Source organism: Acinonyx jubatus, chromosome D4 (genome assembly GCF_027475565.1).
Source record: "Acinonyx jubatus isolate Ajub_Pintada_27869175 chromosome D4, VMU_Ajub_asm_v1.0, whole genome shotgun sequence".
NCBI classification, from domain to species: domain Eukaryota; kingdom Metazoa; phylum Chordata; class Mammalia; order Carnivora; family Felidae; genus Acinonyx; species Acinonyx jubatus.
In genome coordinates this window covers 52870634-52898314 of record NC_069391.1, presented here as the reverse complement: position 1 = coordinate 52898314, position 27681 = coordinate 52870634, and the positions used below count along the sequence as shown (strand labels likewise).

The 27681-nt window shown below is 37.4% G+C and overlaps 1 protein-coding gene across 13 annotated transcripts in view; it reads left to right on the top strand.

The window, feature by feature from the left end:
* Positions 1-27681, top strand: part of CCDC171 (coiled-coil domain containing 171) — a 304789-nt gene that overhangs the window by 55029 nt on the left and 222079 nt on the right. For 10 of the 13 annotated variants that reach the window (XM_053205079.1, XM_053205080.1, XM_027047202.2 and 7 more), the window contains 3 exons: positions 7542-7634; positions 11819-11979; positions 25537-25675. The exons of 1 other annotated variant lie outside the window; for it this stretch is intronic. In XM_053205079.1, coding sequence (XP_053061054.1) covers positions 7542-7634; positions 11819-11979; positions 25537-25675 — 393 coding nt within the window. The remainder of the gene's footprint in view (positions 1-7541; positions 7635-11818; positions 11980-25536; positions 25676-27681) is intronic. 2 more of the 13 variants (XM_053205076.1, XM_053205078.1) reach the window with 2 other exon arrangements.

Below are 27681 nucleotides of genomic sequence, written 5' to 3'. Positions count from 1 at the left end.
GAAGGTATGAAAATAAAGATGTGATCTCTGGCATATTATTTCAACCCATTTAGTTTTGGCCTGGGCAGGAATAACAGAGCCTCTCCTTGACTTTTGGAGTGTAAATCAGATGACTAATTAATTAATATGACATAACATATACATAAGAAATGAAAAGAAGACATGAATTGTTGATTCTTTTATCATAGAATCACTGAATATTCTGTATTTTATAAAATATAAGACTATTATTTTGATAAGAGAAGCTTATGCATATGATTTTTGGAATCTGAAAAAAATTGTTAGATTGGTTTCTTCCCTCTGTCTTTATTAACTTTTTTTTTGTTCTAATTTTTTGTTTTCAGTGCCTAGGGGCTATTTTCTTGTGACTGGTTAGGCTTCTTCTGACTTACAGAATCTAAGCTGAGCATTTTGTAGAGTTTACATTAAAATTTTTTTTTAGGGGCACCTGGGTGGCTCAGTTGGTTAAGTGACCAACATCTGCTCAGGTCATGATCACACGGTTTCTGAGTTCAAGCCCCACATTGGGCTCTGGGCAGACAGCTCAGAGCCTAGAGTCTGCTTTGGATTCTGTGTCTCCCTCTCTCTGCCCTTCCCCCCATTTGCTCTCTCTTTCTCTCTCTCTCTCCTAAAAGTAAATAAAACATTAAGAAAATTAAAGAAAAAAGATTTAAACTAGTATTGGGCCTACCTAGAGTAATGCTCATTTTAATCTGGCTAAATATAAGAGTTTTTCTGCTATAGTAGATACCATGCTTTATACCTAAAACCAATGGGGATCCCTGTTCTAAGGATCAAAGTCAGCATTTAGAGGGAATTTTTTTCAGAAATTATGAAGTTGCCTTAGGGGGCTGTCACTTCTTTGACATTGTCTTTGGTTCTCATACTCAGGATTCTTTTTATTTTTTGTTAAGATATATTTCACATATTGTAACATTCATCCTTTTAAAGTATATTTTTAGTATATTCACAAAGTTGTGCAACCATTACCACTCTCTAATTCCAGAACATTCTCACTACTTCATGTCCATTAGCAATCACTGCTCCTTCCTCCCTCCCTCCCTAGCTACTGGCAATCACTAACACACTTTCTATCCCTATGGATTTGCCTATCCTGGAAATTTCATATAAATGAAGTCATATGATACATAGTCTCTTTGTGTCTGGTTTCTTTCATTTAACATATATTTTCAAGGTTCATGTATGTTATAGCAGGTATTGGTACTGAATGTTTTTTGGCTGAATAATATTCTATTATAGGGATACACCATATTTTGTTCATCATTCATCAGTTGATGGACATTTGAACTGTTTCTACTTTTTGGTGGTTATGAAAAATGCTGATGTGAACATTTGTGTACAAGTTTTTGTTTGCACATGTTTTTATTTTTCTGGGGGTATATACCCAGGAATGGAAATGCTGGATATGGTGACTCTGTGTGACTTTTTAAGAAACTCAGAAACCATTTTCCATAGTGGTGGCACCAGTTCACATTCCCACCAGTAATTTATGAGGTCTCTCTAATTTCTCTACATCCTCACCAATGCTTGTTATTTTCCACTTTTAAAATTATAGCTAGCCTCACATGCATGAAGATATATCTCTTTGTGGTTTGGATGTGTATTTCCCTGATGACTAATAGTGTTGGCCATCATTTGATATACTTGTCATTTTCATATATTTTTTGGAAAAATGTCTATTCAAGCCCTTTACTAATTTTTTAAATTGTGTTGTTTGTCTTTTTATTGTAACAGCTCTTTGTATATTCTGCATACTAGACTCTTATCAGATACATGATTTATAAATATCTTCTGTCCTCTAGGTTGCCTTTCACTTTTTTATAATGTCCTTTGATGCTCAAAATTTAAAATTTTTATGAAGTCCGATTTTTTTTCTTTTGTTACTCATGCTTTGGTGTTGTATTTCAGAATCTGTTGCCAAATCTGAGGTCATAAATTCTATGTTTTCTTCTAAGAGTTTTAGGGTTTTAGCTCTTATATTTACGCCATTGATCCATTTGAATTCATTTTTATATATGATGTGAGTGAGGGGTCCACATTTATTCTTTTGAATGTGTATATCCCATTGCCTCAGCACTGCTTAATAAAAAAATGATTCTTTCTCATAGAATGGTCTAGGCTCCCTTGTCAAAAATCAGTTGACCATTGATGCATGGATGTATTTATGGACTGTCAGTTCTTTTCTGTAGATCTATACGTCTGTTCTTATGCCAGTTCCACATTGTTCCGATCACTGTAGCTTTGTAGTAGTTTTGACATCAGGAAATGTGAGTTTTCCAACTTTGCTCTAACTTTTCAAGATCATGTTAACTTTTTGGAAAGTGCTTTAGTAAAATTGGCTTTAATTCTGTGTCTGTCACCTTATGATGGTGAAATTGCTTTTTCATATAATAGCTAATAACTTTCCATGGGACTAATGTTTGGTGTGAAACATGTTTTGAGACAGGTGGTAATGAGTATGAAGGGAATATTTTATTTGATATATCTTAATATTTTGACAATATAGGTAGGAATTGATTGGTTCAAAGTCTCACCTTCCCACTGACCTTTTTTGCTTAGGAATGAATGGCTTAGTTTATTTTAATGATCTTTTCTGGTCAGAATACAATTTTGTTGGTAAATAATGATACCAGTACCATACTTCCCCACCATACTTCCTTTGCTTTTGTTGCTGTTTTAAAATGTTTTTCAGGGGCGCCTGGGTGGCGCAGTCGGTTAAGCGTCCGACTTCAGCCAGGTCACCATCTCGCGGTCCGTGAGTTCGAGCCCCGCGTCAGGCTCTGGGCTGATGGCTCAGAGCCTGGAGCCTGTTTCCGATTCTGTGTCTCCCTCTCTCTCTGCCCCTCCCCCGTTCATGCTCTGTCTCTCTCTGTCCCAAAAATAAATAAAAACGTTGAAAAGAAAAAAAAATTAAAAAAAAATAAAATGTTTTTCAGTGTGGAAAATTTCAATCATCTGTGAAAGTCAGCAGAATACTAAAATGAACTTCATGTGCCTATTACTCAGCTTCAAGAATGATCAACTGATGGCCAACATTATTTCATGATTATCAGCTTCCCTTCCTAACCCCCGGTTTATTATTATTTTTAAAGTTTATTTATTTATTTTGAGAGAGAGAGAGAGAGAGAGAGAGAGAGAGAGAGAGAATCCCAAGCAGGCTCCACACTGTCAGTGTGGAGCCCAACATGGGGCTCGAATTCACAAACCGTGAGATCATGACCTGAACCAAAACCAGGAGTTGGTCACTTAACTGATTGAGCAACCCAGGCATCCCACCCCCAGTTTATTATTTTAAAGCAAATCCAGACATCATATAATTTCATCCATGAACATGTTAGTATGTATTTCAAAGAGATAGGAGTTAAAAAATACTAATTATTAAAAAAATTTTTTTTTAAGTAAACTCTATGCCCAATGTGAGGCTTGAACTCATGACCCTGAGATCAAGAGTTGCATGCTCTACTGATTGAGCCAGCCAGGTGCCACAATACCAATTATTATTACACCTAAAAAAGTAATAATAACTCTTTAGTTTTTTTTTTAAGTTTATTTTCATTTATTTTGAGAGAGAGAGAAAGCACATATGTGCACAAGTGAGGGAGGGGTAGAGAGGAAGAGAGAGAGAATCCCAAGCAGGCTCTGCACTGTGAGAGCTGAGGCTAACGTGGGGCCTGATCCCAGGGCCTGTGAGATCATGACTGGAGCGGAAATCAAGAGTTGGATGTTTAACTGACTGAGCCATCCAGGCACCCCTCTTTAGTTTTATATTTCCTCATTTCCCGTTTTTTTGAATCTTGAGTCTTGAGTTGTCAGACTAAATTATGAATATTTACCAGTTTCATCTTTCAGTGGAATGTCCGTTATTTCAAAATACTGTAGCAGTATAGGATATAAATGTCAGATTTTACCTTTAAAGATACTGTATTCTACTAACTTAAAAAAATCATTTTATTGTTTTGGATTTAAATTCAATTTAGACCCAAAAGATCACATTTGGACTTACTGCTTTTTCTGCCCTCTGGAAAAAAGTCTTTTCTAGTAACTCACTAAGAAATATTATTGATAGGATTGCAAAATCTAACTAAAGCACATAAGTCGGTGTAAAAAAATATTTTGTGAGTTTCATATTTGTGAAACGGAGTGATTGACTGTCAAAGCAGAATTGCTTCTTGACTATGAAGGCTATTAGTAGCAAAAGGACTACAAAGTCCTCTAGAGAAGAAGGGATATTTGTGTTTTTGCTCTACTCTAAAACAAGACATCATGGGAACATGCTTTGCTCAAAAAAAAATAGTCATTTCTTACATATTCACAGACTGCTTGATTCATTTGTGAATTATCCAGTTTTTATTTATGCTCCTCCCTGTGTGATTCATTACATTACTGTCTCTGCAAAAAAAAAAAAAAAAAGGAAATAAGGAAAGGGTAGGAGGAGAGAGGAAAAATCAAATTAATCAAGTTGGGCCTTTAAAAAACTTCAGCTTTGGGGCACCTGGGTGGCTCAGTCGGTTGAGCGTCCGACTTCGGGTCAGGTCACGATCTCACAGCTCGTGAGTTCACGCCCCGCATCGGACTCTGTGCTGACAATCGGAGCCTGGAGCCTGCTTCGGATTCTGTGTGTCCCTCTCTCTCTGCCCCTAATCTACTCGCATTCTGTCTCTGTCTCTCTCAAAAATAAATAAACATTAAAAAAAAATTTTTTTTTTAAAACTTCAGCTTAGGCTAAATGATAAAGTAAATATAATTAATAGAAACTTCTTTCTTGTCCAGATTTTATTTGAAAAGGAAATCAAATTAGTAATGCCTTACTCCATCACTATTGAACCATCTTTATTTGACAGACAAGACTCTAGGCATGGCTTTTCTTTGCTACTGTTACCCTGAAACACCTATAGCTGTCCTTGCCCCCAACAGGCTTTTGGTCATGACCAGTGACCTCTTTGGGACTAGGAATCCAGTGCTTCCCAGGGTTGCATTTTCTGAGCAAAAATGGCATTCAAAAATAAAGCTCTTGACTTCTGATTCTGGCCAGAAGTTGACCCCTATCTGAAAATTAATAAATTGGACTTCATTATAATGAAAAAATTTTTAAAGTTTATTTATTTTGGGGGGGGGGATGAGTGGGGGAGGGGCAGAGAGAGAGGGAGACACAGAATCTCACGTAGGCTCTGTGCTGTCAGTGCAGAGCCCAACGTGGGGCTCCAACTCATGAACTGCAAGATCGTGACCTGAGCTAAAATCAAGAGTCGGTTGCTTAACTAACTGTGTCACCCAGGTGCCCTGAAAACTTTTGCTTTGTGAAAGACACTGTTAACAAAAAGACAAACTATAGACTTGGAGTAAATGTTTGCAAATCACATATCCAGTCAATGACTTGTATCCAGATTGTATAATGAACTCTCAAAACTCAATCAATAATAAGAAAACAACCTAATTAAAAAATGGGGAAAAGATCCGAGTAGATATTTCACCAAAGAAGGTATACAGATGGTAAATAAATATGTGAGAAGATGCTCAATGTCATCTGTCATTAGGGAAATGCAAATTGAAACTGAAATGGAATACCATTACATGCCTATTGGAATGTCTTAAATCACCCTCCTCCCAAAAACGAAAAAACAAAAATTGACCATGCCAAGTGTTGTTAAGGGTGTATAAAATTATAAACAATTCAGAAAAGTTTGGGAGTTTCATAAAACATTAAACATACACCTACCACATGACCTTGTCATTCTTCCCTTCACTGTTTACCTCCAAGAAGTCAAAGTACATGCCCTTACAAAGACGTGTGCACAAAAGCTCATAGTTTCATTTGTAATCGCCTATACTGGAAACAACTCAAATGTACGTAAACTGGTGAACAGATAAGTCAGTTGTGGTGTATCAACACAGTGGAACACTTTAACAATAAAAAGGAATAGACGGTTGATAAATGCAACCACATGGTGAATCTCAAAATAGTTATGCTGGGAGAAAGAAGCCAGGCGATATAGAATATATGCTGTGTGACTCAATCTTTATGAAATTCTGGGAAATACAAAGTGATTAATAGTGACAAAACCAGATCAGTTGTTACTTGGAGATGGGGGTGGGGTGTTAAGCACTGGAAGAAATTACCAAGAGATAGAAAGAATCTTGTAGGCGTCATGGAAATATTTCTAATCTTGATTATGGCAGTGACTTCATGTGCGTGTATATACACTTATCAAATTACACACTTTTTAAAAAATGTTTATTTGTTTTTGAGAGAGACAGAGACAGAGTGTGAGCAGGGCAGGGACAGAGAGAGAGGGAGACACAGACTCTGAAACAGGCTCCAGGCTCTGAGCTGTCAGCAAAGACCTTGATGCGGGGCTTGAACTCACGAGCCTTCGAGCTGTGAGATCATGACCTAAGCTGAAGTTGGCCGCTCAACCAACTGAGCCACCCAGGTGCTCCAAATTACACACTTTTAATGCATATAATTTATTACATATAAATTATACATCAATAAAAAAGAAAAAAAAAGCAAGGACTGGAGTATTCTTCCTGAGCATGATTTTCACACGTTTTTTTACCATGTCTTTTACAATCTTCGAAAAGCAGTTAAAATGAGGCTACAGTAATCTAAAGTGTGATTTATATCCACTTTAAAAAAAAGTTTTTAATTTTAATTCCAGTATGTTACCATACAGTGTTATATTAGTTTCAGGTGTACAATATTGTGATTCCACAGTTTTATACATTCCTCAATGCTCACCATGATGAGTGTGCTTTTAATCCCCTTCACCTATTTCACCCATCCCCCTCTGGTCACCTCCCCACACCCCCCTCCCCTCTGGTCACCAACCATCTGTTTATCCTCTATAGTTAAGTCTGTTTTTTTATTTGTCTCTCTTTTGTTTTCCCTTGGTTCATTTGTTTTGTTTCTTAATTTTTTTTTTTTAACGATTTATTTTTGAGGGACAGAGTGTGAGCAGGGAGGGCCAGAGAGAGAGAGAGAGAGAAAGACACAGGATCTGAAGAGGCTGCAGGCTCTGAGCCGTCAGCACAGAGCCCAACGCGGGGCTCGAAATCACAAGCCGCGAGATCATGACCCGAGCCTAAGTCGGACGCTTAATCGACTGAGCCACCCAGGCGCCCCAATTTGTTTTGTTTCTTAAATTCCACACGTGAGTGAAATCATATGGTGTTTGTCTTTCTCTGAGTGTCTTGTTTTGCTCAGCATTGTAGCTGCGTACATGTTGTTGCAAAGATCCATGTCCACTTTAAGCACCAATGTCTGGGGCACCTGGGTGGCTCAGTCGATTAAGCGGCCGACTTCGGCTCAGGTCACGGTCTCGGTCTCGCGGGCCGTGAGTTCAAGCCCCGTGTGGGGCTCTGTGCTGACAGCCCGGAGCCTGTTTCAGATTCTGTGTCTCCCTCTCGCTGACCCTCCCCTGTTCATGCTCTGTCTCAAAAATAAATAAAACGTTAAAAATTTTTTTTTTAAATAAATAAACACCAATGTTTGTGAGCTTAACCTTTGAATTTGTTTTCAGGCAACTACTCTAAGAGTGAGGAAATTAGAAGAAAATATTGAAGCAGAAAGAGCAGCACATTTGGAGTCAAAATTTAATTCTGAAATTATTCAGGTAAAGCCTAAGCCGAAATTTTTTTGGTATGGATTTTATTAGGCAGGGAAAAGTGGGATTCTGCTCAGAGAGCTAAGGTGTGCGTTTAGAATGGGTAGCATATTGTTAAGGCACTCATTATCCTATTTGTATCAGGATATAGTTGAGGATGGTTTTTGCTATATTAGAGGAGGGGTTGACACACTACAGCCCACAGGCTAAATCTCACCCTTTGCCTGTTCGAGGGAGGTTTTGTCTTGTCTGTGGGGCTTCTGTGCTGCAGTGGCAAGGGGGGGGGGGGTTTGTGACAGAGACCTTATGGCCGGCAAAGTCCAAAATATTTACCCTCTGGCCTATTACAGAAAGATTTACTGATCAGAGTATTCTTTTTATCAACAACCGTGGGTTGAATTTCTTTTTTGAAAACACTGAAAAAATAAGCACCTCCATTTATTGTGTGTATATCTTGTGCACATTACTTACCACTGTATTAAGAGCTGAAGGTGGGGCACCTGGGTGGCTCAGTCAGTTGAGAGTACAACTTTGGGTCAGGTCATGATCTCATGGTTCTGTGAATTTGAGCCTGGCGTCAGATTCCCTGCTGTCAGTGCAGAGCTTTGGATCCTCTTCCCCCCCGCTCTCTCTGCCTCTCCCCATTTGTCCCCCCCCCAATAAATAAACATTAAAAAAAAAAAAAGAGCCCAAGGGATAAAGGTGAAAGAACTCCTTTTGGAACTTACATTTCATTACCAGAAATACTGTATATTTGTATCTATACCTCTACATCTATACAGATACACAGATAAATGTGTGGATAGAAATATCAAATACTAAAATACTACAGGGCATAATAAAGATTAAGTGTGAGAGGGGAATTAATTGAAGGCATCCTTAAGGAAGGTGTCCTTTAGGTTTTAGAATGAGAAGGAATTTCTAAGAGAAGTGAAGGCATTCCAACTGGGGGTTGGCAAACTACTGTGCATGGACCAAGTCTGGCCCATAGCTTGTTGTATATAAATCAAGTCTCACATAAAGTTCCAGAAATCTAAATTCCTTAATTTAATGTTTCTAAAGTGGACTCCACACCCAGTGTGGGGCTTGAACTCATGACCCTGAGATCAAGAGTTGTATGCTCTACCGACTGAGCCAGGTGCCCCTAAGTTCCTTAATTTAATTTGGATTTTTTTTTTAAGACATACACTTTCCCTTATATTAAATTTTAATTAATAAAACTTGCCAAGTTTTACCTTATTTTTTAAACATGTCTTAATATAGGGCGTAACTAAGCTCATAAGAAATTTATAATAAATTATTTTTTTACTTTTATCTTTAATGAAATGCCTCCTTTACCTGCAAAATTCTCAGGCCCATGTATTTGAGTGTTTGTATTTTAGGCAAACTTGTACAAGTTAAGCTTTTCTTTAAAAAAAAAAAAAAGATTAAATCACCCAAAAATAAGCAATAAGGCTAAAGTTTTAAATTATGAAAGAAGCACAATTCAGAAATTTAAGTTTTTCATTGTAGTTATAATTTATACTTGGATGTATAGATAGTTAATAGCTATAAAAATAATTATTACATGTATAGTTTTTACTTATATACATTAATATTTCATATTTAACTTAGGGTTTTGACTGTGAGAAAAAAGCCAAAGTTTATATTTGAACCATATACATCTATAAATACCGACAAGTATTTTCAGTGAGGTGCATCTAGTAAAATTCAGATTAGTTTAAAAGCAAATGAGACAAATGAGACTACTAAATAGTTGTAATGAATCACCATTTTATCATAAACTGTAGTTAAGTTTGTTTAGATGCTATATCATAAAAATGAGAAAGTAGAGTCAGAGAGTTGACTCAATTAGTAATTTGAAAACTACTTCTCTTTCAGTTGGATTGATTTATCCTTTGTGATTGAGTATGCTTATTTTCTGAAAGGAGATAGCAATGCAGATAGAAGAAAATGTTGTCCACATTTATTATTTTACTTGTAAACATTGGATTTAGACAAAATAGCAGAGAAAAATAAAGTTTAGGGGCGCCTGGGTGGCTCAGTCAGTTAAGTCTCCGACTTTGGCTCAGGTCACGATCTTGGGGTTCATGAGTTCCAGCCCCGTGTCGGGTTCCATGCTGACAGCTCAGAGCCTGGAGCCTGCTTCATTCTGTGTCTCCCTTTCTCTTTGCCCCTCCCCTGCTCATGCTCTGTCTCTCTCAAAAATAAATAAACATAAAAAAAAAAATTGAAAAAAAAAAAAGAAAAAGAAAGTTTAAAAGACCGAATCTGAAAAATTACCAGGTTGTATCTCCATATCTATTCTATTTCCTTACGGTAGTGTAAGAATGTTTCAGTTATTCCAAAATATTTTTGGATAATTACAAATAATAATTCTGGTGATTATTTTTTGTATGGATTAATTTAAGAACATTTTTATGTTGTCCTAGGCTTCATTTCTTGGTGACTTAATCTTTTTTACCTTAGATTGTCTTTTGCCGTCCCCATGAGGCTTGTTCAGAGCTTTTCTCTGATTTCATGGCCCTTTGTGCCTGTTTCTGTGACAGGAGCCACTTACATATTCTCTTGTGGTGTCTCCTCTCCTAAAGACTAGGAGCTCTTCAAGAACTAAGACTGTCTATTTTCATGACTATCATATAATACCTTGAGCACTAGCTCATTGCCTGGCACATATTAAGTGCTTAATAATATTTATTCAAACATTTATTAAACAAATATTATGTATTCATATGTGATATTAAGTATATATTGATATTAGATAAATATTCTCTCATTAGATCTTTGTAGCAACTCTGTAGATAGTCTGTTTATGAGGATGATGATGATGATGATGATTTACTGTTTACAGGTGAGGAACCTCAGGTTTTTGGAGGTTTAGTAATATGCCAGAGGTCACCTAAGTTAATTTGTAGAGCTAGAATTTAAACGTGAGCTTTAGGATTCTGAAGCTGATTTTCTATCTAGTATAAAGCGTTTTCTACCACCCCCCCCTTTTTTTGAACTTAGCGTTCTAATTTTTGTTTTTAACTTAATTTTCTGAAGAAGGTAAAACATAGTTCAGAAATCAAAACAATATTAAATGGATGAGAACTCTTGCTTTCACTTCTGTGTCTCCCTTCAATCTACCCTATTGCATCTTACTTATTCTTATTCTTTCCACTTGTTTACCCAAAATATAGACTTTATCTGGACTTTGCTTTATTGATATATGTTAACCCTACATAGAGAACCACATAGAGAACTTCCTTTTCAAAAACTCTTTTTTTTTTTTGAGAGAGAGAGAGAGAGAGGGTGCAAGTGAACGAGGGGCAGAGAGAGAGAGAAGTGGGGCTCACCCGAAGCAGGGCTCGAGCTCACCTGATGCGGGGCTCGAACTCATGAACTGGGAGATCATGACCTGAGCCGAAGTCAGATGCTTAACTGACTGAGCCACTCAGGTGCCCCTCAGAAGTTGTTTTGTAACTTTTTTTTTTTTTTTAACCGCTGCATGTTCTTCTTTTATGGGAATATACTGCTTTGTTCCTCTGTTCTGTTGTCATTGTTTACATGGAATCCAGTTTTTAAAGTGTTTTATTATATAAAGTTTCAAGTATATGCAGAAGTAGAGAGAATGGAAAAATGAGCTTCCTGTGTAGCCATCACTTCAAGATTTACCTCAGGCCAATCATGTTTTTTATTTATGGCCCCTGTCTACTCCCATCCCTATATCACTTTGAGGCAAATCCTAGATATCCCACATTTACAAATATTTTAGTCAAATAATATTATTCGGTAATAAAAGTTTTACTTGTCAACAGTAAGAAACCTATACGAGTAAAACTTTATTGAGAGTCTAACGATGTTAATGTAACGGTGTTTCTCTTAAGAGGGGAAGAATTCTTTGCTTTTGTTTCCAAAACCACTCATTTTATTATGTTTCATACAAAGTTTTGAACGTGGATTTGTAGGTCGAAATTAAGCACTTTGATTAGGCATTTCCATTGCACAGTTAACTCTTCTCCCACTCTTCCTTCCATTAAACATGTTCAGAAAGGGAATACACTGTCTTTTGTTTATTTTCCTTTTTAAACCAAAGCAGAAAGGAAGAAGTTTAGGTAAATGATGATCTGCTACTGATAAATTACGCTGTTCAATTTGACTGACGCTAGCGTTTCCTTCCTTGCTTTAACTACTTCTCTGACATCTGGTAGTTACGGATTCGAGACCTTGAAGGAGCTTTGCAGGTCGAGAAGGCCAGCCAGGCAGAAGCTGTTGCTGACTTGGAAATGATCAAGAATGAATTCAAAGAAGTTGAAAGTGCATATGAGCGAGAAAAGCATAATGCACAAGAGAGCTTTGCAAAATTAAATTTGTAAGTCTTTTACTGTAAAATTCTTTAAATTAATGTAAAGGGTTTATGAAACCTACATAAGTATGAATGTGTAGTATTTAAAAAAAATTTTTTTTAACATTTATTTATTTTTGAGACACAGAGAGACAGAGCATGAACGGGGGAGGGTCACAGAGAGAGGGAGACACAGAATCTGAAACAGGCTCCAGGCTCTGAGCTGTCAGCACAGAGCCCGACGCGGGGCTCGAACCCACGGACCGTGAGATCATGATCTGAGCCGAAGTCGGACGCTTAACCGACCGAGCCACCCAGGCGCCCCATGAATGTGTAGTATTTTAGATGTAGTTCTCATTGATGTCAGTGCTAGTTTGCGGATAAAAGATTTCATAAAACAGATCTATACTTCTCTATTTTTTTGGATTTTGAAGTATCATGGCTATTCCAAGTGGCCTCAGAAATGCAATTTTTACCCTAGAAAGTAAATATGTTAATGTATTTTGTATTTACTGATGTAATACAGTATCTTTAAAGACCTTGATTTCTAGGCCACCTGAAAAGGGCTATGTGGAGATGGATAACGTTTGAGATTTTCTCAAACTACGGGCATAATAGCAGTAGGACTAATACCACTCTTAGTGGCTCACATGCATTGTGGCTCACTTGGCATCTAGCATTGCATGATTTCATTTAATTTATATAACACCCCATGAGGTAGCTTCTTTTTTTATCCCTGTTTTACAGATGTGGAAATTGAGGCTTAATGAGTATGGGGACACACAACTAGTAAGTGGCAGAGTCAGGATCTTTTTGATTCCTACTGATTTTAACCTTTATCAGTTCAAAAGCCTTTCATCTGGAATGTTCTGTAGGATGCTTTAAAAGTTCATAATTCTTTAATATGTTTCCAAAAAAAAGTTGATATTAGATTTTTTAAAATATAATTTATTGACAAATTTGTTTCCATACAACACCCAGTGCGCATCCCAACGAGTGCCCTCCTCAATGCCCATCACCACTTTCCCCTTGATAGTAGATGTTTTAAAGCATTTCTCCCCAGAGGGTGAAATACATACCACCATTGGTACATGACATGATAATAGGTTGGTATATTAAAGTTGTGTATTTATTTTTAATGTTAGTTTGTATATGACAAATAGATCATGATTTTCCACTTACAGCAATGACATGAAGATTCCTCTTAAAATACTTCATTTGACATAAAAAATGAGTTAGAGAAAAGCATTATTAAATAGTAGTAATTATTACAGGTATAGCAAAATCATAAAGATGGCACTTGAAAGACTGACTTAAAAAACTGATGTTGAAAAAATTTAAAATTCTTTACCTGAGATTACTGTTATTGGTAATGCTTATAATATTTTAAACCAGTAATTCTGAACTGAAAGTTTTTGCTTCCTCTGGGATGACTTAGATGACCTTCTGTGAATGTTACTCTAAGGACTTATCCTCCTGTATTTCCTTTGAACCATTGCTTGAATCTGCACATTTATATATAAATATGTTTGAAGGGCCTTTATATAGAATATAGTGCAGACTTTTTAACTGTTGCTTTGAGATAATAATTAGAACCTGCAAGTGAAAGAAGCCAGACTGTACTCCCAACAAGTAAAGCTTTCACCAGTGAAATAATAGGCTACTTTGGGGAACTAGTGAGTTCTCTGTCTTGGGAGGTTCAAAACAGAAGGTAGAAGATTCTTTGTCATGGATATTGAAGAAGAGAATCCTGCAAAAGTTGGACTAGTGGAATTTTAAAAGACCTGCTAACAATGAAGCTCCAATATTTTGTTTTAAAGTAAACTCGGGGCGCCTGGGTGGCTCAGTCAGTTGAGCATCTGACTTCCGCTCAGGTCATGATCTCACGGCCTGTGAGTTCGAGCCCCGCATCGGGCTCTGTGCTGACAGCTCAGAGCCTGGAGCTTGCTTCGGATTCTGTGTCTCCCTCTCTCTCTACCCCTCCCCATGCTCATGCTCTGTCTCTCTCTCTGTCAAAAATAAATAAACATTAAAAAGAAGTTTTAAAGTAAACTCTGCCGACAATGTGGAGCTCACACTCAGGACCCTAAAGCAAGAGTTGCATGGTCCACCAACTAACTGAGCCAGCCAGGTGCCCAATCTCCAGGATGTTAATCTATGTGCTTTTCTAATCATACCCCAAGCCAATTTTTTTCTTTAGGTTTGTTCTGGTATTATTTGTGTTTTGGTGCTTGAAAAATTTTACTCAAATTTTGTATTCCAACAAGCATCAACTAACAATTCTAAATATTAGTTACATATTCCAACTAAGCACCAGCTAACAATCCAAAATACTTTAACACAGTGTCCCTTATCCGTTCTTCGTCTCTATATAACTGTGCTATAATAATAAACAGTGAATATTAAATAGTAATTAAAGCCCACTACTCATTTCTGTGACTCCGTTCCTGTGACTTCTCTTCTCCATCACATCTTCTTTTTCTTTGTATGTAACATGACAGCCTCTTCCGTTCCAATGATCTGTGGTACTACAGGGAATGATATGGCATGAGGAATGATTGGTTAAGCTATTTCATTGTCTATTTGTACTTCTGACTTGTCTTCAGAAACTGCTTTTTTTTTTTTTAATTTAATGTTTATTTTTTAGAGAGAGAGAAAGACAGAGTGCAAGCAGGGGAGGGGCAGAGAGAGAGGGAGACACAGAATCCAAGGCAGGCTCCAGGCTCCAAACTGTCAGCACGGAGCCCTACGCGGGGCTCGAACTCACCAACTGCGAGAACATGACCTGAGCCAAAGTCGGTCACTAAACCGACTGAGCCACCCAGGCGCCCCCAGAATCTAATTTAAAAAATACTTTAAAATGTTTTAAAGTCATGAACTCTCACATATTGATTTTTCAAAGTAGCTCTAAGTTTGGGATCATGTATGTCAAAAGGAAACTTAGTAGATTTTAGGTCTTTAAGGTAAATGATACCTTAAAAAAATTTTTTTTAATGTTTATTTTTGAGAGAGCGAGAGAGAGACAGAACGTGAGCAGGGGAGGGGCAGAGAGAGAGAGGGAGGCACAGAATCTGAAGCAGGCTCCAGGCTCCGAGCTGTCAGCACGGAGCCCGACTTGGGGGCTTGAACCCACGAACCGTGAGATCATGACCTGAGCCAAAGTTGGACGCTTAACTGAGCTGCTTAGGCACCCTGGTAAATGATACCTTTAATTTACAACTTTGAGACCAGGGAGTTCGGGGTAGGACATTGTTTTACCTGTTGGATAGAACTGATACAACAACTGGTGATAAAGATTTTGTAGAGAAAATGCTGCCTGAACTTTGCCTAAGGTTCTTAAGCTTCTTTTTTTTCCCGGGTAGGTCTAGGTCAGGAGAAAAATCTTGTGTGTGTATTTTGGATTTATGATTTTGGTCAATCATTTCATAACTGTGAACATTCCTGCATGAAATTATTTTAGGTGGAATATATATGTGTTTATATATATTTTACATACATATTGTAAAGATCTCAATGAAGAATTTGATACCAATAACAGGCTACTTTAAAAAAAATATATATTGTATATAGAATTTTAGATAGAATAGATCCCTCTTCTGTATTTCTATAATCAAATTTTCTTAGTTATAAATTTTTTTTTTGCATTTATAAGTTGTAGTATGAAACTAAAGCTTTTAAATAATCTTTTCATTTTAGAGTTTTTTTTATGCCAGGTCTTTATTAGCTGTGGTAACTGATTGCCTAGAATTGGCAGGGAGAAGGAGATCATGGTAACTTTACATCTAGTTTGAAATTAAATAAAAAATTTTTAATGTTTATTTATTTTTGGGAGAGAGAGGGAGGGGCAGAGAGAGAGGGAGATGGAGGGTCTGAAGTAGGCCCCCCGACACGGGGCTGAAACTCATGAACTCTGAGATCATGACTTGAGCTGAAGTTGGATGCTTAACTGACTGAGCCACCCAGGCACCCCTAAAATTAAAATTAAAACAACACTGTTCAGGAAGAAATGGACAGGTTCCTAGAAATATATAAACTACCAAAACTGAAACGGGAAGAAATAGAAAATTTGAACAAACCTGTAACCAGTAAAGAAATTGAGTTAGTAATCAAAAATCTCCCAAAAAACAAGAGGCCAGGGACGGATGGCTTTCCAGGAGAAGTCTACCAAACATTTAAAAAGAATTAACACCTATTCTTTTGAAGTTGTTCCAAAAAATAGAAATGGAAGGAAAACGTACAAACTCATTCTACGAGGCCAGCATTACCTTGATTCCAAAACCAAAGACCCCACTAAAAAGGGGAACTATAGACCAATTTCCCTGATGAACATAGATGCAAAAATTCTCAACAAGATACTAGCCAACCTGATTCAACAATATATTAAAAGAATTATTCACTAAAATCAAGTAGGATTTATACCTGGGATACAGGGCTGGTTCAATATCCACAAATCAGTCAATGTGATGCATCACATTAATAAAAGAAAGGACAAGAAGCACATGACCATCTCAATAGATGCAGAGAAAGCCTTTGACAGAATACAGCATCCTTTCTTGATAAAAACCCTCAAGAAAGTAGGTATAGAAGGATCATACCTTGAGATCATAAAAGCCATATATGAAAGACCCTCTGCTAATATCATCCTCAATGGGAAAAAACTGAGCTTTCCCCCTTAGGTCAGGAACACGACAGGGATGTCCACTCTTGCCACTGTTATTCAACATAGCACTGCAAGTCCTAGCCTCAGCAATCAGACAACAAAAAGAAATTAAAGGCATCCCAATTGGCCAAGAGGAGGTCAGACTTTCACTCTTTGCAGATGAGATGATACTCTATATGGAAAACCCAAAAGATTCCACCAAAAAAATGCTAGAACTGATCCATGAATTCAGCAAAGTTGCAGGACATGAAATCAATGCACAAAAACTGGTTGCATTTCTATACACTACTAATGAAGCAGCAGAAAGAGAAATCAAGGAATCGATCCCATTTACAATTGCACCAAAAATCATAAAATACCTAGGAATAAAGCAAACCAAAGAGGTGAAAAATCTATACACTGAAAACTATAAAAAGCTTATTAAAGAAATTGAAGACAACACAAAAAAAATGGAAAAATATCCCATGCTCATGGACTGGAAGAACAAATCTTGTCAAAATGTTGATACTACCCAAAGCAATCTACATATTCAATGCAATCCCTATCAAAATAACACAAATATTCTTCATAGAGCTAGAATAAACAATCATAAAATTTGTATGGAACTAGAAAGACCCCAAAGAACCAAAGCAATCCTGAAAAAGAAATCCATAGCTGGAGGCATCACAATTCTGGACTTCAAGATGTATTACAAAGCTGTCATCATCAAGACAGTATGGTACTGGAACAAAAACAGACACATAGATCAATGGAACAGAATAAGAGAACCCAGAAATGGACCCACAAACATATGGCCAGCTAATCTTTGACGAAGCAGGAAAGAGTATCCAATGGAAAAAAGACAGTGTCTTCAGCAAATGGTGCTGGGAAAACTGGACAGCGACATGTAGAAGAATGAACCTGGACCACTTTCTTACACCATACACAAAAATACACTCAAAATGGATGAAAGACTTAAACGTAAGACAGGAAGCCATCAAAAGCCTCGAGGAGAAAGCAGGCAAAAACCTCTTTGACCTCAGCCACAGAAACTTCTTACTCAACATGTCCCTGGAGGCAAGGGAAACAAAAACAAAAACGAACTATTGGGATCTCATGAAGATAAAAAGCTTCTGCACAGCGAAGGAAACAATCAGCAAAACTAAAAGGCAATTGACAGAATGGGAGAAGATATTTGCAAATGACATACCAGAAAGAGGGTTAGTATCCAAAATCTATAGAGAGCTTATCAAACTGAGCACCCCAAAAACAATCCAGTGAAGAAATGGGCAAAAGACATGAATAGACACTTCTCCAAAGAAGACATCCAGATGGCTAACAGACATGTGAAAAAATGTTCCACATCACTCATCATCAGGGAAATACAAATCAAAACCACAATGAGATACCACCTCATACCAGTCAGAATGGCTAAAATTAACAATTCAGGCAATGGCAGATGTTGGCAAGGATGCGGAGAAAGAGGAACCCTTTTGTACTGCTGGCCGTAATGCAAACTGCTGCAGCCACTCTGAAAAACAGTATGGAGGTTCCTCAAAAGTTAAAAATAGAACTACCCTACGACCCAGCAATTGCACTACTAGGTGTTTATCCAAAGGATACAGGAGTGCTGTTTCGAAAGGGCACATGCACCCCAATGTTTATAGCAGCACTATTGACAATAGCCAAAGTAAGGAAAGAGCCCAAATGTCCATTGACAGATGAATGGATAAAGAAGATGTGGTATATACATACAGTGGAGTATTACTTGGAAGTCAAAAAGAGTGAAATCTTGCCTTTTGCAACAATGTGGATGGGACGAGAGTGTATTATGCTAAGCAAAATTAGAGAAAGACAAATATATGACTTCACTCATACGTGGAATTTAAGATATAAAACGGATGAACATAGGAAAGTGAAGCAAAAATATATAAAAACAGGGAGGGGGGCAAAACATAAGAGACTCTTAAATATAGAGAACAGGCTGAGAGTTGCTGGAGGGGTTTTGGGTGGAGGGATGGGCTAAATGGGCAAGGCGCATTAAGGAAGACACTTGCTGGGATGAGCATTGGATGTTATTTGTAGGGGATGAATCACTGGGTTCTACTCCTGAAATCATTATTGCACCATATGCTAACTAACTTGGATGAAAATTAAAAAAAAATTAATTAATTACCAAAAAACACTGTTCAAAGATATGATATTAGATGGACTGAATCTCAGTTTATCTATTTCATTACACTCAATATTTAGGAACTTCCTTATTTTTCTAAATATAACATCCAAAAGCATAAAAATAACAAAAGTATTAAAATTTATTAGCAGAATTATTACTTACATGGTGGATAAAAGACCAAAGATGGTTATTTGTTAAAACAGTCTGTGGTGAAGTTCTTAGCTCAGCTCTTTTATTTTTATTTGTATTTTTTTTAGATTTTTAAAAAATGTTTATTTTGAGAGAGAGTGTGTGAGCAGGGACTGGCAGAGAGAGAGGGAGAGAGAGAATCTCCTCCAGGCTCTGTTCTGTCAGCACAGAGGCCGGGATGGGGCTTGATGTTACAAACTGTGAGATTATAACCTGAGCTGAAATCAAGAGTCAGAAGCCTAACTGACTGCCACCCCAGCACCACTCAGCTGAGCTCTTTAAAAAAATAATAGCCTAGGAATCTAGTAGGAAAGAAAGCATCTTAACTATAGGTTTCCTTCCTCTCCCTTCTCTTTCTTGCCTAAATCCTCCACCTGCCAAGTTCTAGTCCTTCTTCGGAATTCAAAGAGATGGGGCTCCCTTCATTATACCCCCGCCCAACTCATTGCCCTTGGTGGGGCTTTTCAAGAAGCCCAGGAACCGATGATTTCTTGGGTTGTGCATTACATTGCTGACAGTGAGGAGTGTCCCCCATTTCAGTGGACCTAGTTTGAACATGAACTCAGCCCCAAATGACAGAGGCATTTAATTTTATATTTGCTGAGTAATAATAACTTTTAACTGAAACTGTGATTTTGTCAAAATCTTGTATGTAGTCTGAAAAGTAAAATAGTACTTCAAGGTCAGCAGTTTCATACCCCTTGCTCTCTACTACCAGTTTCCACTCTTTTGAAGCAACTGTTTTTAATTCTTCAATAAAAATTTTTTTAATGTTTTTATTTATTTTTGAGAGAGAGAGAGAGAGAGAGAGAGAGAGAGAGAGAGAGAGAGACAGTGTGCAAGCAGTGGAGGGGCAGAGAGAGAAGGAGACACAGAATCCGAAGCAGGCTTCAGGCTCTGAGCTGTCAGCACAGAGCCCAACACGGGGCTCGAACTCACAAGCTGTGAGATCATGACCTGAGCTGAAGTCAGACGCTTAACTGACTGAGCCACCCAGGTGCCCCATACTGCTTTTAATTCTTATTGCTGTTTCTTCTGTTATAACCTCATATTTCTGAATAACATGCATATCCTGCCGTGTTTTCAATTTCCACCTTTACAGATGGTCTGTTGGCTCCCACTTACTTATCTCCATTGTACCCCTTCTCCCACACAGCACACTTATTCCTTCCCTCCTCTCATCCTTTCTGTGGGGTTATATTTTGGCATATTTTTTTTTTCTGTTACTTTTTTTTTGGTAACTCATCTTTATTTCTCTTCATAGGACAATTTATGTATTCTTTGTTGTTTATTGTCTTTCCTCTTACATGGATGGGAACTTTGTTTTGTTCATTGCTATCTCCCAATGCCTAGAATAGTGCCTGGCACTTAAGAGATGCTAAGTAAAGATTTGCTCAATTATCAAATGAAGGAATAGTTAGTAATTGCCTCATTTTAAATTGGATTAGTTTATATGCACCAATTACTGAATTACTCTTAAATTACTCTCTAACAGGACTGAAAATCTCTCATTATGTTCCTACACCTCAGCAATTCTATTGTTTTAAGTTTCTTGTAGGAGACATCCATTCTGGACTCTTCTCTCCACCTTCTCCATTCTGAACAAATTATTTTTTAGGCTCCCTGTCACTGTCATCCCTTTCACCAGAATAGATCCCATACTAGGTCACAAATCAAGCCTCAGCAAGTACAAAAAGATTGAAATCATACCATTGCATATTTTCTAACCACAACTCTATGAAACTTGAAGCCAACCACAAGAAAAAATCTGGAAAGACCACAAATACATTCATCCTACTAAAGGATGAATGGATCAACCAGGAAATTAAAGAAGAAATAAGAAAATACATGGAAACAAATGAAAATGAAAACACAGTGGTCCAAAACCTTTGGGATGCAGCAAAAGTGGTCCTAAGACAGAAGTGTGTAGCAAGACAGGTCTGCCTCAAGAAGCCAGAAAAATCTCAAACAAACAACCTAACCTTACACCTAAGCGGGCTGGAGAAAGAACAACAAATGAAGCCTACAGCCAGCAGATAAAGGCAAATAATGACGATAGGGCAGAAATAAATGATATAGAAATGAAAAAAAAAAAAACCCAGTAGAACAGATTAATGAAACCAGGAGCTGGTTCTTTCAAAAAATTAAGAAAATTGATAACCCCGAGCTAAACTTATCAAAAAGAAAAGATAAAGGACCCAAACAAATAGAATCACAAATGAGAAAAAAGAAATCAACAATCAATATGACAGAAATACAAACAATTACAAGAGAATATTATGAAAAATTATATGGCAACAAATTGGACAATTTTGAAGAAATGAATAAATGTCTAGAAACATATAAACTACCAAAACTGAAACAGGAAGAAATAGAAAAATTGAACAGACTGATAACCAACAAAGAAATTGAATCGGTAATCAAAAATCTTCTAGCAAACGAAAGTCCAGGGCCTGATGGCTCCACAGGGGAATTCTGTCAAACATTTATGTATTTATTTATTTATTTTAAAATTTTATTTATTTATTTGGAGAGATTGAGGGAGAGAGAGGGCAGAGGAGGGGCAGAGAGAGAGAGAGAATCCCAAGCAGGCTCCTCACTGTCAGTGTGGAGCCTGACATGGGGCTCGAACTCATGAACCGTGAGATCATGACCTGAGCCAAAGTCAGGAGCTGGTTGCTCAGTTGTCTGAGCCAAACTCAATTGCCTGTCTACCAAACTTTATTTATTTATTTAAGTTTATTTATTTTGAGAGAGGGAGCAAAACAGAAAGAGAGCGAACGTGCGTGCACAAGTCGGGGAGGGGCAGAGAGAGAGGGAGAGACAGAATCCCAAGGAGGCTGTGCACTAACAGCGCAGAGCCTGATGCGGGGCTCAAACTCACACTGCAAGATCATGACCTGAGCTGAGATCAAGAGTTGGACACTTAACCGACTGCGCCACCCAGGCGCCCCTCTACCAAACATTCAAAGAAGACTTAATACCTATTCTTCTCAAACTATTCCAAAAAATAGAAATGGAAGGAAAACTTCCAAACTTATTCTATGAGGTCAGCATTACTCTGATTCCAAAACCAGACAAAGACTCCACTAAAAAAGAGAACTACAGGCCAATATCAGCAATGAATATGGGCATAAAAATTCTCAACAAAATACTCGCAAATTGAATCCAACAGTACATTAAAAAAATCATTTGCCATGATCAAGTGGGATTTATACCTGGGCTGCAGGGGTGGTTCAATATTTGCAAATCAATTAACATGATACACCACATTAATGAAAGAGAGGATAAGAACCATAAGAACCTCTGAATAGATGCAGAAAAAGCATTTGACAAAGTATAACATCCATTCTTGATAAAAACCCTCAACAAAGTAGGTTTTTAAAAAATGTTTTTAATGTTTATTTATTTTTGAGGTGGGGGGTGCAGTGAGAGAGGGAGACACAGAATCTGAAGCGGGCTCCAGGCTCTGAGCTGTCAGCATGACCTGAGCCGAAGTCAGATGCTTAACTGATTGAGCCACCCAGGTGTCCCAACCCTCAAAAAGTAGGTTTTGAGGGAATATACCTCAATGTAATAGAAGCCATATATAGCATACCCACAACTAATATCATTCTCAGTGGGGAAACAGCTGAGAGCTTTTCCTCCATGGTTAAGGGTAAGATAGGGAGGGGGCACCTGGGTGGCTCAGTCAGCTAAGCGTCTGACTTTGGCTCAGGTCATGATCTCATGGTTCATGAGTTCAAGCCCCATGTCTGGTTCTGTGCTGATAGCTCACAGCCTGAAGCCTGCTTCAGATTCTTTGTCTCTCTCTCTCTCTCTTTCTGCCCCTCCCCCACCCATGCTCACTCTCTCTCTCTGTCTCTGGCTCTCTCTCAAAAATAAATAAAACACTAAAACATAAAAAAAAAATACAAAAAGAACAAGGTAGTGAGGTCCACTTTCACCAGTTATTTAACATAGTACTGGAAGTCCTAGCCTAAGCAATCAGACAACAAAAAAGAAATAAAAGTCATCCAAATTGGCAAGGAAAAAGTTAAACTTTCACTATTTTCAGATGACATGATACTCTATGTAGAAAACCCAAGGACTCCGCCAAAAAATTGCTAGAACTGATGCACAAATTCAGTAAAGTTGCAGGATATAATATCAACAACATACAGAAATCTGTTGCATTTCTATACTCCAATAATGAAACAGCAGAAAGAGAAATAAAGAAATTGATCCCATTTACAATCTCACCAAAAATCATAAGATACTTAGGATTAAACCTAACTGAAGAGGTAAAAGATCTGTACTCTGAAAACTGTAAAATACTGATGAAGGAAATTGAAGATGACACAAAAAAATGGAAAAACATTTCATGCTTGTGGATGGGAAGAACAAATATTGTTAAAATGTCTATACTACCCAAAACAATCTACACATTTAATGCGATCCCTATCAAAATACCACTAGCATTTTTCACAGAGCTAGAATAAACAATCCTAAAATTTGTATGTAACTATGAAAGACTCTGAATAGCCAAAGCAGTCTTGAAAAAGAAAAGCAAAGCTGGAAGCATCAATTTCAGACTGATATTACAAAGCTATAGCAATCAAGACAGTATGGTACTGGCACAAAAACAAACACATAGATCAACGGGGCAGAATAGAAAATCCAGAAATGGAACCACAACTATATGGTCAACCAATCTTCGACAAAGCGGGAAAGAATATCCAATGAAAAAAAGACAGTCTCTTCAACAAATGGTGTTGGGTAAAGTGGACAGCAACTTGCAAAAGAATGAAACTGGACCACTTTCTTATACCATACACAAAAATAAATTCAAAATGGATGAAAGACCTAAATGTGAGACAGGAAATCATCAACATCCTAGGGGAGAACACAGGCTTCTTTGACATCATCTGTAATAATTTCTTACTAGATAGGTCTTCTGAGGCAAGGGAAACAAAAGCAAAAATAAACTATTGGGACTTCACCAAGGTAAACATGTTGTACAAAGTGACGGAAACAATCAACAAAACCAAAAGACAACCTTTGTAATGGGAGAAGATATTTGTAAATGACTTCTCTGATAAAGGGTTAGTATCAAAATCCATAAAGAACATATCAAACTCAACACCCAACAAACAAATAATCCCAAATGGGCAGAAGATATGAATGGACATTTTTCCAAAGAAAACATCCAAATGACTAACTGACACATGAAAAGATGCTCAACATCACTCATTATCTGGGAAATACAAATCAAACCCATGATGAGCTACCACCTCACACCTGTCAGAATGGCTAAAATTAGCAACATAAGAAACAATAGGTGTTGCCAAGGATGCAGAGAATGGGGAACCCTCTTGCACTGTTGCTGGGAATGCAAATTGATGCAGCCACTCTGGAAAACAGTATGGAGGATACTCAGAAAGTTAAAAGTAGAATTACCCTATGATCCAGCAATTGCACTACTAGGTATTTACTCAAAGTATACAAAAATCCTGATTCAAATGGGTTCCAGCACCACAGTTTTTACAGCAGCACTATCAACAATAGCCAAATTATGGAAAGAGCCCAAATGTCCATTGACTGATGAATGGATAAAGAAGAGGTGCTGTATATGTGTGTGTATTTACACACACAAACACATACATAGTGGGATATTACTCAGCCATCAAAAAGAATGAAATCTTGCCATTTGCAATGATGTGGATGGAGCTAGAGAGTATTATGCTAAGTGAAATAAGTCAGAGAAAAACAAATACCATATGATTTCACTCATATGTGGGATTTAAGAAACAAAACAGATGAACATAAAAAAAAGAGACGAGGGGAAAAAAAAGAGAGAGGCAAACCAAGAAACAGACTTGTAACTATAGAGAACAAACTGAAGGCTGCTGGAGGGAGGTGGGTGGAAGATGGGCTAAATGGGTGATGGGTATTAAGGAGGGCACTTGTGCTGAGCACCGGGTGTTGTGTTTGTAAGTGATGAATCACTATATCCTACACCTGAAACTAATATTGCACTGTATGTTAACTAACAAGAATTTAAATACAAACTTGAAAAAGAAAGAAAAGCAAAGAATTCTATGTGTTTCAATCGTGAATATGAATGTGTTTTGAGGATTCTTTCTTTTGGATTTTCTATGCCATCACACTAAGTTCCACTTGCAAGGACATTCACGAATAAAGCATTTGTTCCATTTCCAGTGTTGTATTTTAATCTGAAAATTGTTTGATAGAACTGTTTTCTGTCTTGAGGCAGTTTCTGAGCTAACTGAACTGTGGTGTGTGGGTTTTGTTCATCAAAGATAATGGTGAGACCAAATCAACGCTAACCAAATCGATTTTGCTTATAACCTTGGGCATAGTAAAATACCTGCTAACAAAGGGGCAAGGTATTATTCCTTTAAAGTCTTTCATTTAAGAATATGCAATCCTTTCTGTTCGGAAAAACGAGAGGTGGCCTTTAAAAGCCTTTGGCACAAACACATGATAGATAATACATCTGCCAGTCATGTTAAAGCTATGTAATAGGACTTGATAAAACCATATTTGAAAAATCTGCTCTGACACTTTAACTTTTCAGATTAGAAAGAGAATATTTCTCCAAAAACAAGAAACTAAATGAAGAGATCGAGGAACAGAAGAAAGCAATTATAGACCTTTCAAAGAGACTCCAGTATAATGAAAAAAGTTACAGTGAATTACAGGAAGAACTTGTAATGGTAAGGATAAAAAAGAAAACCCTATGGCAATTACTTTATTGGGTCAAATCTGATGTTTAACAGGTTTTTTCCCCTCACTACATGCCATGAGATAATAGTATGAAAGTAATTTTAGGACATTGATATAAAATTTTGAAACCACAGATGCTGATTACAACAAAGATATATGTAAGAATCATCTCTTCTTTAGAAAAATTGGGAAAACTAGTCAAATTAGTGAAAACTGAATTGTAGAATATTTTAGAATTTATTTAGGGGTTTACCTTTCTCTTGCTTTTTTTTTTTTTCGGTGCATAGAACAATGATTCCAAGATGAGAGGGGGTCAGGGTTTATAATCAATAAATCTAATGATTTCAAAGACTCCCTTTTGTAGTCATTTTGTACCTGATCATTTTGTTTCCATTCCCCAATAATCGAGCTTTCACACCATCACCACATTTGTCTTCCTAAGATATTGATCTGATCTTGTCACCCTCACTTTATTAAAAACCATCAATGTCTGCTTGTTGTTTTCATAATGAAGTTCCGCTTCTTGTCATACAATCTAAGGCCCTGGCTTTGTGACTCCGTGTTAACTCTTTCAGCTTCTTCTCTTTCCATTAGCCCTCTTATCTTGCTTCAGCCACATTAGCGTGCTCTTGGCTTCCTAAACACATTGTATATTTTTGTATCTTCCTGCTTTTTAAGGCTGTTCATTTTTTGGACCCACGTTGACTGAACTGCTTCTTTTTTTTTTCTTTAGTAAACTCCTATGTATCCTGTAATGCCCTATTTTTTTTTCCTTTAGTAAACTCCTATGTAACCTTTAATGCCCTGTTCTGACATCTTGCAATCTGTGATGCCTTCCATGATTCCATCTTTCCCCACTCTCCCATCCTACTAGTCAGAATTTTTCCTTTTCCCAACTTTGTGTTTCCTTAGTACTTAGTTTAGCATCTTCACCACAGTTTAGCATAACACTCACCCAAATCTGGTATGTGTATCTCTCCCATGAGATTGTGAATGCATTGAGGTTAACAATTCATTTTATATACCAAGATTCCACCATAGTGCGTGCTTCCATAAACATTTATTGGATGCATTTATTTGGGTGATGCAGCACACTGCTATTCTGCATTTGCTGGGAATTCCAAGGGCATAAAATCTAGAGTGATACCTTGTTTCTTCTTTGTCTTGTCCCCACATGTATACCTTCTGCAGATACTGGCTACTTCACTTTAAACTCTTAGTGATATCCATTATTGAAGAAAATGAATGGTTTTTTTTTTTTCCCCATGTCAAAAAAGATGGAGACTCTGGGTTATATTAAGAAGTAGTGGCCTAATCAGTGCTGCTCAGATAGAAAGGTAGTGTTGGGATAAAAGTTATACTCTGTCACTTTCAAATTATTTAATGTTTTGTACAGTCTTCATTCAACCCAAGATATTCAATGTGTTCTGATTCAGGGACTGATATTATTTTTTTGCTGTTTGGTTAAATTAGTAGTTTGAGTACTTTGGATGTGGATTTTAGATAAGTTTAGAGCTCTCTGTGTAGCATACTTTACTGTCTGTTCACTCTTATGTGCTACCCTAAATTTCATGGGCTATCCTACCTATTAGCTCCTGGTTCAGGAGGTGAATCAGTGGTGGAGAAAAACATGTGAGAGCCATCGAGCTGAGTCATGGATTTGGGCTTCTTGCTTAGGGACCCTGTTTTCAGTAGTTTGGAAAGTTAGCCAGTTATGACTAAGAATGTAACAGGGAAGATAGTCACAAACATAAGTTGCATGAATTTTCCTAATTTAGCCTTCTAGCACTCCAGTGACAAGATAAAAGCAGCCTGGGTTTTTCACCATAGAGGATACTAGTGCTTTGTGATTACAAAATTTTACTTGGGGGGTGCCTGGGTGGCTCAGTCAGTTAAGCGCCAACTTCGGCTTAGGTTGTGATCTCATGGCTCGTGAGTTTGAGCCCCACATCGGGCTCTGTGCTGACAGCTCAGAGCCTGGAGCTTGTTTCAGATT